Source organism: Arvicanthis niloticus, chromosome 1 (assembly GCF_011762505.2).
Source record: "Arvicanthis niloticus isolate mArvNil1 chromosome 1, mArvNil1.pat.X, whole genome shotgun sequence".
NCBI lineage: Eukaryota > Metazoa > Chordata > Mammalia > Rodentia > Muridae > Arvicanthis > Arvicanthis niloticus.
Window position 1 is genome coordinate 20,811,274 of NC_047658.1, and position 12,177 is coordinate 20,823,450.

The window sequence follows — 12,177 nt, forward strand, 5'->3', positions numbered from 1 at the left end:
CCAAGGATGATCTTTGACTCCTGACCTTCCTGCCCCCACTTCCTGAATTCTGGGATTAAGATGGGCGCCACCATGCTGAGCTTCTGGGAACAGACTGAGTGTTTACCACTAGCTGGTGCAGCTCCCAGGGCTTTATGAGTATTGGCTCTCAACCCCTCCTAACAACTTAGGAAATAGAGTCACATGCGTGCATGTGTCCGCCTGTGTGTGTGTGTGTGTGTGTGTGTGTGTATACACTATGCATGCCAGTGAAGGCCAGCAGGGTTCTAGGAGCACCAGGAATCCCGGTGGGGGGGAGGGGGGAAATTCTGGCTCCTTTCTGCAAAGGCAACAGGGCAGTAGACATAGGTTTCTGGGGCTGTGTACTGGCTCCTGACATCTCCTCTTCCCCATCAGTCCTGTTAGCCAGTGAATACCAAGACAGAGAGATCCACAGAAGGTGAAGCAGGACAAGTGCCTGGGGAGGGAGGGAGTCTCTGCTGGATAGTAAACTGGCTGATGGTAGGGCCTGTGTCTTGTATTTGTGTGTACTGTGTAGATGCCAGAGGCCAACCTCTGGTATTCCTCAGGTGCTGTCTTATTTAGAGGCAAGGTCTCACTGATTAGTCTAGATTGATCGGCCCGTGAGTTCCATGGCCACCGTCCCCCACTCCCCTCCCCCAACCCCATTTCTGTCTGCTTCCCCCAGGAGTAGGGTGGTGGTAGATTACAAGCACACAATGCCACACTTTTTTTAAAAAAAAAAAAATTGTTTTTGTGATGCTAGGAATCCAAACTCAGGTCTTTGTACTTATACAACAAGCATTTTCCAGAGTGAGCCATCTCTCCAGCCCCACCACCCACATCTTATTCATCTCTCTATTTCTTCAGCAGGCAGGGCGGGGTAGATTAGGAAAACTATTTTCAGTGTGAGAAGATTCTGGAGCAGAATGCAGGTGCTCACTATTCTCAGCCCCGTGACTTGGGCAAGGTGTGGAACCTCTCTGTGGTGGGTTGAACAAGAGTAAATCTTCCACAGTCCCTTCGTCAATAGTTGGGGTCTCTGTCCCCATCCCAGGCAGAAGGAATGCCACATGTAGGACTGCCAGACTGGAAAATGGAAATCCTACATGTGCTTGCTGCCTTCGTGTATGACATTTGGCTACCTCATAGCAAGAGACTTCGGTGACCTCTTTATAAGCACTAAGTTTTCAAATGGCTTGCATGGTAGAGGTAACAGGACTGTTCTTTTACAGTTCAGAAAAAAGAAAGATGTCCAAGAAGAAGGGACCTGCCCAAAGCCATCACATGATGGAAGGGTCAGGACAGACACCCAGGAGGCCTGGTGCCAGCATCAGTCCTCCCATCCTGGCTCTGTTATCTACCCTAGACTGCTGCTGCTGCATTTGCCTCTCCAGGACACAGAGGGAAGGGCGGGGCCAGCCCTCCCTAGGCACAGTCAATCATGCTCTGTGGGCGGGCTTTTCTGGTTAGGGAGACTCTTAAAGTAGAACTGGGGCCAAGATGATGGAAGGTTCTGCTGTGGACACATGGGCTGATCATTGCTCACAGACAGGAGAGAGTCTGCTCTCTGGAAGGGGGCCTGATGGGAGACTGTGTCTGGAAACTCAAGGTAGGCAGACTTCCAGGGAACTTGAAGTAGTACTAGGGCAAAGCCAGCCTGGGCAGGCAGCTTCTTGCAGTGTCTAGAAGCCTAAAGAGCTAGAGGCCTACAGATTGAGGTCCAGCTTTGTTGTTTACTACATGCGTGACCCTGGATAAGCACAGTGGCTGAGTGACAATCTGAACCTAGTTCTCCTCTGGAAAGAGTTGCACAAAACACTATCTCATAGGGCTTTTAGGTTACCATGAGGTAAAAACACAAAAATGCTCAACATGGTACCCAGCGGATCATGGATGTTCAGTAGATGGTAGCCAGAGGTAAGAGAGGAGTGGGGCGAGAGGCGGGCTGAGGTAAGGACTTCCTGTTCATGGGCAGACTGAGCCTCCAGGAGGACAATGAGCACCCCACCTGGATGTAGGCTGGGGCTTTGAGACTGCTGGCTGAGAGCTGGGGTCAGTGGGTAGAACGGGCCTGTATGGGGGTTTAGGGAAACAGGGAGGCTTTGTCTCTGCCAGTTAATTAAATCCAGAATGCGAACATGCTTTCCAAACAAAATGCAACTCAAGTACACTTTGGACAGGATATAATGGAACGGTTCCGTGTGAAACAACAAACAACTCTGCCGCTGATCACAAAGGCCAAGCACTCCGTGCTTCTCTGGAGTGAAGGCTCCAAACTACGAGGGTGAAAAGCTTCAGTGAGGCTCTATGGGTGCATTCTCTGAGCTAGCCACCATGCTGAGAGCCAAAGGAACAGACATCAGCTACACTGGGGTGATGGGGTACCCAGAACCCCAAGGGCCTGAGACCTAAGCACGACGACGACAGATGGAAGATGAGAACTTCTCATTTGACCTTCTCATTTTCCTGATGAAGAAATGAAAGTCCAGGGCATAAGAGTCTGTTTTATTTTTGAGACAGGTTCCCATTAGCCCAAGAGTGGCCTTGAACTCACTATCTAGCTGAGGATGACCTTGAACTCTGGATCCCCCCCCCAGCCTTTATCTCCTGAGTGTTGGGATTACCGGTGTGCACCACCACACCCTGGTTCTGAGGTTTGTCCCTAAATTCTTTTATGATGCTCCCTTATTAGTGAGATAGCAGAGGTTCCACAGATGCTTTATGGGACTATCCTCAGAGCAGTGGCAGGCTAAGTCCTAGCTTGGAGTTCTTCAGCAGTTTTGGCTAAATGACCTCAGAAATCCAAATCCATGGCTGTCTATTGTTTTAAATCTTAGGATAAAGAACAAACATCCTGCCTCGACCAGTAGGAATGGTCTGGCATCTCCTTAGGCACCACCTGCAGTGCCTACCTCCAGATTGTCTGTTGAACTGGTCTGAAACCAGAGGGTGTGTTCCAAGATGCAAAGCTCAAAGAAAATTTTACGTAGTCTTTGAGTGTTCTAGCTTGCTTTATACTGCTGTGATAAACACTGTGGCCAAAAAGCAACTTAAGGAGGAGAGGGTTTATTTCATCTAACAGTTTACAGTCCATTGTGGACAGAGGCCAAGGCAGGAACCTGGAAGCAGGAGGTGAGCAGGTTTCATAGGTGCTGTATGGAGTCATCCTGAAGGACTGATAGTAGCTTGTTCTGCTGCTTAGAAGTAAGCTTGCTCCCATGGCTTGCTTACTTCTCTTTCTTATACAGTCTAGGACCACTTGCCTTGGGGTGGTACCACCCACAGTGGGTTGGGTCCTTCCACAGTAATCATTGATCAAACTGCCCTACAGATTTGCCTACAGACAATCTGATGGAGACAGTCTCTCCATTGAGATTTCCTCTTCTCAGGTGACTGACTCTAGCTTGTGTCAAGTTGACCCAAAAACAAACCATCACAGTGAGGGAGGAGTAAGGCCATATTCCTCTCCTGTGTTATTGATGGGAAGAGTGAGGGAGGAGATGTGGCTGCATGCCCATTACTGGGTGGGGGGAGAAGAAAGGCCATATGTTCAGGCACATAAAGACAGCATTTGCATTCATTAAGAGCAAAATATCAAGACACACATGACACCATGGCAGAGCTTAGAGTCACGGATAGTACCGAGTAACAAATTGAGATCCAACCTAAAGCAGGAGCACTTGACTTAGGAAGCAGTTACTGCCCAAGAAACTCAGTACAAGTTGAAAACATCCTAAGTAGACATGCTTTTATCCCACCTGACCTGCTGAGAAGTAAGCTTAGCCATCAGGCAGAACTTCCATGATTTACCCTGCTGATCTGACTGACCAGAAGCCTCAGTTCATTGCTCCTGCCCAGCACCCTGTTAGAGTAGCTAGTACCCTGTTGCTAGCATGGGAGAGGATCAAAATTCAAAGTCCTGTTTCTACTGCTTCACCTTCACCTTCAAGTCAGAAAGAACTTTAGTTCCAACCATTGTAAAACATAGACTATCTATTCAGTGTACACAACTAAAAAATATGAGTATGGAATGTTGAAATTATTCAGCAAGGGCAAGAATTAGAATGAACATTGAATGTGTGCACTATGTATAGAGAACACAGCAGAGAGAAAAGGAAGCAAGTTCAGGAAGCCAGACTGGGGCCTTATGTGGACCACTGAAGAAGCATGGCCCGCAGTGCTGGAAACTCTCAATACCCTCCCGCCTCTAAGGAAACCAGAAACCAAACCACTAAACTAGAAATCGGTCCAGTGTCTAAAGAGAAAGACGGGACAGACAGGGCCTTTTGTTGTCTCCTAAAGCTGAGGTAGCTGGAGAGAGATCCTGCTTGGGAATCAATACCTCCCAGTAGGAAAGGCTCATAGATCTGGTTGCAGGATAGATGATTGTCAAGGAACCTTTGAATCTTTCTTTACCTGAGTGGGCTCACCGACATGACCTCTGAGTCATTTTGTAGGTTTTCTACAAGGAAACAGGATGCTGTGTTTTTTTGGTCAGCTGTCTCATAAGATTAACTAGCCCCCATTAGGATTCATGGACTTGGGTAAGTTCCAAGTTTGGGGTCTGCCAACAAAGCAAGCAGGGGTAAGGGGTGCCCCCCAACCTACAACTACTATTTAATTAGCATTTTGGAGTGGTTCATTGGTATATCCTAAAGCTCTGTATCTTTTATAAGATACAGATTATAAGATTATAAGGATTTAACTATGTTAAAAGATGGGCATTCTATATTTCTGTTTTAAGACCCATGACACACTAGCCCATATATACAATTATATAGAATTTAACTTGCAAATTGAACATTGAAAGATACAAAGAAGGAAGCATACTGAAATCTTCTAGTGGGTTGAAAATGAAGCTGGATGGAGGGTGATAGTTATATTAAGCTTTATTAAAAGCTTTTCAAATTTAATTATTCATCTTTTAAGCAATATAGTAGCCCCCAAGGTGGCCCTCAGTGATCCTGGTATTCATAACCCTGTGCAGTCTCTCCCACATGGTAACCATGTTAGGCTCTGTAGGCAAAAGCACACAGCAGAAGTGAGGGCATATCACTTCTATGATTAGGTTAGAAGAGACTGTGACTTCCATCTGGGGTGCTCTCTCCTGAGTGGCATGCTCTCTGGAGTCATCTGCACTGGGGAACCCGTGCCCTTATTGAGTCACTATGGAAAGATCTGTTTGGAGAGGAACTGAGACGAAAGAGTTGCAGGGATAGAAGACATGTTGACAGCTGTGGGTGAATTTAGGTAAAGTAGATGTTTGGCCTCAGTTAAGTTTTGAGATTACTGTACAATGGACAACATTTTGAGATGTTCTGAAAGGCTAAGCCAGAACCATAAGCCCTTTAAATCATCCCTGGGCTCCTGAATTAAGTAAGATAATGAATGTTTTAAGCTGTAAAGTTTTTGGTAATAACTTGTGCAATGAAATTTGCCTAACACAGGCAACCTTACCCCTTTCTGAGATGACAGACTTCCTGAGATGACAACAGGCTGGACTCACATTCTCTTGGCTGGGTGTTGCTATGGTGGGCCTTGCTGCTGGGCTCTAGGACCATTGGTGTGAGCTGATAGAGGGTGGAACTGGGTTAGGTGGACAGAAGAAGTGCAATCCCAAGTGCCTTTGTTTGTGATGGAGAAATGGTCTCTTAGAAAATTATGTTTTTAATTGATTAAGTACATTTTTGAGTGCATGTTTGTCATGACATGTGTGTGGAAATCAGAGGGCACCTTGCAGGAATGCGTCTCTCTTTCTATCATGTAGTTCCCAGGGATTGAGTTTAGGTCATGAGATTTGGCAGCAAGCACCTTAATCTGAAAATCTATTTTGCTGGATCAGAAATGGCCTGTTTTAAGCAAGGTGATAGTCAACTGGAATTGGCAAAAAAGATAATCTTTCTTAACAGTCACAGTCCGCTGCAGCCCGAGTGGGGGGTGGGCAGATGTTTAGAGATGTGAAATGATTGGTGCTGGTTCTCAGGCTTTAAAAGGAAGAGCTCAGATTCATATCCAGGTCTGAATCCAACAATCAGAAAACAGATAAAGCAAAATAGACTCTGGTTTACAAGCTCCATGCACATATCAGCTCACTGTGGCTGCACAACCCCTATGGGAAGACTGGTCTCCCCATTCTCCAGTGCCAGAGAGTGACCGGAGGGCAGGAGTGGTGCAGGGGCTTGTCCTGGTCCAGCTATGAGAGTGATACCCAACACGTGGACAGACGTGCTCAGCACTGTCATTACACCAGGAAAATGGCTCTTGGTTTGGCCTTATGTCCTTTAAATGGACTCTGCTTTCCTCTTTTACTAGATGTTTCTCTCACAAGTGAGGGGTCCAGGAAGCCAAGAAGACATTTGTTTCCCCCTTTCTACCCAAATCCAAAGGTTCTCTGTATGTACTGGGCTGAGTCTGCTTGTCGAGCTTGATGTTCTCTCTTCTTGTTTTCTGATGAGCAACAAACTGCTGTGTGCACGTCTACTTTGCAGAAGGTATGTGTGGAGCTCAGATGCGTGGGCCAGAGTGCCCTTGTGCAGGAGTGTGCGTGAGCATCCTTGCAGTGTATGGAGCCAGCTAGGCTAGGTTTGGTTTTCTTCAAACCTTGGATCTTAATGCAGAATGCCAAGGAGTCATAATTATCTCCTGGCTTAACATACGAACCTGGCTTTCCAACTCTTTACAGATGAATATACTCCAGGTAGAAGGGTGTAAAATATTCCACTTCAAAAGTTATTGGCTTTATTTCCAAGTTTAAATTATTATGATATAGCACACAGTGGCCTTGTAAGTGTTGGGGACGAGTCTTTACATAGCCGTGCTTTTTACAAGCAGGGAGAAGAGCCAAAGACTTAAGATATGCAGACGTGCGTAGTTGAAATGGGGGAAAGGCTTGGAAAAACAATGGGGTGGGGAATGGGAGAAGGGAGTTGATATTTAAGAAAGAAAGCAGTGTAAGAGGAGCAGAGGAGGTGATGAAGGATGCTATGTCAGATGAAGGTGGTGTAGATTTCTGGACTTGGTCCATCAAGAGGAAACGTGTTTCTTCCTTTACTTGAATCTGGGCTGAGAGTATGGCTAGCTGTGATCAGTCAAGCAAAACAACACTATAGTTTCTGAGACTTAGGAGATATGAAGCTTCAGTTTCCATCCTCTTGGAGTGTTCTGTCTTAGAAGTCAGCTGCTATACAAGAAGTCCATGTACTTGTGACTACCATGCTCTGCGGTAACCCAGGCTAACTAAAGAGAGAATGAAGCCACATGGCAGAGACTGGGGCACCACATGCATAAGAAAAGTTTTCTCAGACATTGTCTCTCCGGTCAGCAGCAGGTGAACATAGCCCAGTGAATTCCCTCAGCTAATATGGGATAGAAGAACGCCTGGCAGATTCTTGCAGTATAGCTTTGAGCAGGTAAGATATTCTCTGTTTGAAGCCACTAAGTTTTGAGACAGTTTGTAAGGCAGTGATAGCTAACCAAACCAGATGCTGAGATCTGTAAAGAAGAAATGAGCTGGAGTCATAGGATGAGGTTGAAAAAGCACATTTTACGAGGAGGTTATTAAAAAAAAAAATTGATTGTGAGCCTAGCCTATAATGGCTGAGCCATCTCCTGAGCCCAAGTTCCAGAACAACAATATCAACCAACTAGATCCCCCCAGAGCTTCCAAGGACTAAACCACCAGCCAAAGAGTACACATGGAGGGACCCATGGCTCCAGCTGCATATGTAGCAGAGGGTGGCATTGTCTGACATCAGTGGGAGGGGAGGCTCCTGGTCCTGTGAAGGCTCGATGCCCCAGGGTAGAGGAATGCTAGTGGGGTGAGGTGGGAGTGGGTGGGTGGGAGAGCACCCTCATAGAAGCAGGGGAGAAGGGGGATGGGGGCTTGTGGAGGGGAAACCGGGAAGGGGGAATAACATTTAAAATGTAAATAAATAAAATAACCAATAAAAAATAAAATAAAATAAAATAAAAAGACTGTATTGAGAGCTAGGGTGGCTGGACACTGGGCAAAACCAAGGGAAAGAAGAACATGGGTCCCCACATGGCTTGGGAGTGGGATGAATTCTCACCTATCTCAGTGGGCTTTGGCATCAACCTCTGTGGAGGCAGCAGCTGCTGAGACTCTCTTTAGTGCCTCTGCATATCCAGGTAACTCCCTACGATATCATAGCCATGTCTACCCCTGTGAAAGAAACAGAACAGAGGTTGTTCTCTCGCCAATGCTGGTCTCTTTCCTATCTGACTTTGCACCAACACTCTTGTCTGAGGCTGTGTTGGCTCTGTGAACTCTCAGGCCTGTGGTGAACAGTCATGGAAGCTGCTGAAGGACTGGCCAAAACTTGAAGTTTGAACCCTGGAGCAGGCTTATAAAAATGAAAGATTTCTTTTCTGTTCACGTTCCATATTCTGGAATGACTACCATTGTTATTAGCTACCATTTATGGAGTACTGTACAAGAAACACTTTCAATCTATTAAGTTATTAATTACCTTAACCTTATATCTTATATCTATCACCAGCTGTAGTTTAGAGAATAGAATTTTGAGGTCAAATCAGATGATCTACCTAAGGCCATGGTGCCAGTTAGCAGCAGAGCTGAAACATGAACCCAGGTCTGTCTACCTCCCCAAAGCACGCAAAGGCTCAGCCTTTTGGGTTCCTGCTCTCATTTCTGTCTTGGTGTCAGGATATAGTTAAGCTCTACCACTGCTGACTAGTGGATACCTGGCCAGGCCTCTTCTCAAGGCAATGATATTATAAAATGTCACTCCATTAGTGTCTTAGCACATCCTAACAGTGCTTTGTTTATAATGGCCCGAAGGTTCAAATTATCAGTGTAAACATCTCTAAACGCATTAGAAGTCCTAAATGAAAATGGAAGCATCAACCTAGTAAAGAAATAGAAACCAGCAGAAAGGCGTTAGGGGTCACTGCAGAGTTAGGATAAGCAAGCTTTCATTAGTACAGGTCTCAATCTCCTCTATTCCATAAAGTGGCACCCAGGGTAAGCAACTGCTTCTTGTTGAGGCCAAGATGGATTCCCTGGCTGCAGATGATAATCCATCAAACATTGGTCAGTCTACATAGCAAGTACTGTGCCTAGTGCTGGACTGGAACCTGCCTTCAAGTTAGAATGACTGAAGATGGAAGCAGGGCTCATAGCTACCCACCCAAGATGTCATCTCTGTCCCTACCCAAAGGATAAGTTCTAGGCCTTTACTGTACACTTGAAACCTCGTGTGAACCCAGTTGAACATCAAACCTTTAGCTCTTAGGGTAGCTGGGGCGATCATGACTCTAGTCAGATATAGGGGCTCTCTGGGGTACCTTGGTCTCAAGAGCAATGCCATTCTTAGACATGGGACTTGCACTTCCTCTCACTAGGCTACACCATTCTTCTAGGGCAATAATTCACAAGGTCCAGGTGCCTATGCACTCGCCTGGTGTCCATGCCTTCTTCTCAGGCAGTACTCCGATAATGAGGTCTTCAGAATTCCCCTTTACCATGACCTGATGCCTGCTAGGTTTTCCCTCCTCAGGAGCAGGGTTTTGAGGGTACATACTGATTGAGGTGAACTGTGGACCATGACTGGTTATACAGGGTGATGGGCCTATGTGCACACATGCAAGGGCCTTTGCAGGAAGAGATTGGCATTGGCCGGCAGGTGGTATACCATTAGAGACCTCACTTGTGATCTGGCCTCAGTTCTTGTAAATTTTAGGAGTCAGCTTGTCCATGAGACACTGAAAACAAGACTTAATGATGTCACTCGATCGCATGGTCCTCTCATCACTGGCATTTTCTACCTCTTGTATACCCTAAAGAAGTAGTTGGAGTCGAGGCTAGGACCGTGGCAATGCTGGCTGGGGGAAGGAACAGAGGCTCCAGCCTCAGCAGTGTTGTTTGCTTTCATGCAAATGTGAACACCTACATGCCCAAGAGCAGGGAGTGTGGGTTTGCATGTGCCGATGGGTTTGGGTGACTGTGAGCAAGTAAAGCGAGCATGCAAGGGGAGTGGAAGAGAGGAGAGTGACCACCTGAAAAGGAGTGTGTGCGTGAGGGGAAGAAAAGACATCTGTGCAAGCATGGAGTGACAGGTCTACACTAAGTGCCAACCATGGTCCTTGCAACCAAGAGTGACTGAATAGTAGGGAAAGGACAGGGGATGCAGAGGGAAGGACTGTGCTTGCTGATCTTTGTGCACATGCATTTGGTCAGGGTGTAGTCCCTGGAGAGACCCAGAGAGAGTGAGAGGGCTGGTGTGTCTTTTTGGTTGCCAGGGAGCTTGTATGGTGGATGAAGGCAGACATCACTGCAGAGCTGAGCAAGCTGAGCATGCAAGAGGAAGGAGACATGCAGGTGTGTGTCCTCCGGAGGTGCGTGTCCACCCCCACAGGGCCCTATGAGTCTGAGGCAGGCCACGTGCTTGGGCGACTGTGTGGGCATGTGCGTGCGTGTACGTGAACATGTGGCTGTGTCAAATGAGAACAAACACAAGTGTGTGAGCGCACGTGGGAGTCGCCCTGGAGGGTGTGAGCAGCCTACCCACTTTGAAGACAGCTGTGGGCTTCCTGGATTGCTGGTGATGCCTAAAGACACCTTCTTCACTCCAGGGAGCATTATCTAAGAGGTCTATATGACCTGCCTCAAGCTGGCTCAGGTCCTGGTGACCGAGGCTCTGAGTGTTGGCCGTGTCACACCACTCTGAAGTTTGTGTGGGAATGGATGAGTCACCCGGCCTGGCTGGCCCTCGCTCTGCCTGTATCTTGCCCAGCAGGGAAGGCAGTAGGGAGGGAGAGAGATTACTTAGGGCTGTATTCTTATACCGTTATTATCATTATGCAGTTGCTCACAGCGTCTGCGGGCTCTTCCCGAGGCCTAGCACCACAATACGCTTGGCCTCTGTACATTCATCTGTTTTATGTCCAGGTTGCCATTTAGGTCAGCAGCTATATTTCACACCAGGATCAGTGCCACACAATCACAGTGCTAAGCCACCTTCCGGTTCTTCTCCATCTCCCTCTGCTTAGCTTTCATCGTTTTCTACGGTCACTTCCGCTGTTTGCCCACATTCCCCCCTCCTTATGCATTTCCTGTCCTCCCTCTACAGTGACTGCTTATGGGTGATTTCAGCTCTCTGTGAATTCACTGAGCCATCCGACAATCCTGGATGGCACTAAAGAGTAATCTTTTTAAAGTGTTTTATTAAAAAAAAAACTTTATTAAAAAAACTATTTTATGTGCATTGATATTTTGCCTACATGTCTCTGTAAGGGTGTTGGGTCCCCTGGAGCTGAGGTTACAGACAGCTATGAGCTGCCATGTGGGTGCTGGAAAATGACCCCAGCTCCTCTGAAGAGCAGCCAGTACTCTTAGCTGCTGAGCCATCTCTCCGGCCCTGCAAAGATTAATCTTGACACTTTATAGATAGCAGGTCCAGGAAGGTGAAGTTATTACCTCTCTGATTAGTGACTGAGCCAGGTTTAAGACCAGAATCTCACTCTTTTTGCTTTAAAATAATTTATTTAATATATATGGCTTTTTGTTTGCATGTATGTTTTTACACTACATGCCTGCAGAATTCATGGAGTAACTGGAGGTACAGACAATTTGTGAGCCTCCATGTGGTTACTGGGAATTGAACCCGAACCCTCTGGAAGAACAGCCGGTGCTCTTAACAGGTTAGTCACCTCTCCAGGCCTGAAGCTCCACTCTTAAGACATAATATAGTCTTGTGGAGTAGGTGCTTTCTAAGTTTAGCTTTCTATTGGATCTCCTGAAACTATTACAGTACCAGTCACATGTAGGTGCTCAGTTAATGGTGAATAAATGAAGACATGGTTGAATAAATGCTGGGCACAGAGGACACAGAAGTGAGACAGAAGAGTGGTCCTCGCTTTAAAGAGCTCATGGTCACAAAAAAGATAATCATTACAATACCGTATCTGCCTGGCATCATGGGTGTCTGGGGGCACACACCTTCCTGGCCCTTGGCAGATAGGGCTTTCCAGAAGTAGGACACAGAGGGAGACAGTTATAGTGACACTGTCTATGTTTTCCCTGGGGACAAACATCCCTTTACTCTTTCTCACTCCATCTACAGACAACACCGACTCTATGGAGACAATGGAGGCAGACCAGGCCAGTGGCAAGGTGGCTCAGGGGTGGCTGGA

The 12,177-nt window shown here is 46.8% G+C and overlaps 1 protein-coding gene across 9 annotated transcripts in view; it reads right to left on the reverse strand.

The window, feature by feature from the left end:
• Window positions 1–12,177, reverse strand: part of Ptpn5 (protein tyrosine phosphatase non-receptor type 5) — a 53,882-nt gene that overhangs the window by 21,182 nt on the left and 20,523 nt on the right. For 2 of the 9 annotated variants that reach the window (XM_076934818.1, XM_076934816.1), the window contains one exon: window positions 8,073–8,185. The exons of the other annotated variants lie outside the window; for them this stretch is intronic. In XM_076934818.1, coding sequence (XP_076790933.1) covers window positions 8,073–8,094 — 22 coding nt within the window. In that variant the 5' untranslated portion in view covers window positions 8,095–8,185. The remainder of the gene's footprint in view (window positions 1–8,072; window positions 8,186–12,177) is intronic. 9 annotated transcript variants of the gene reach the window in all.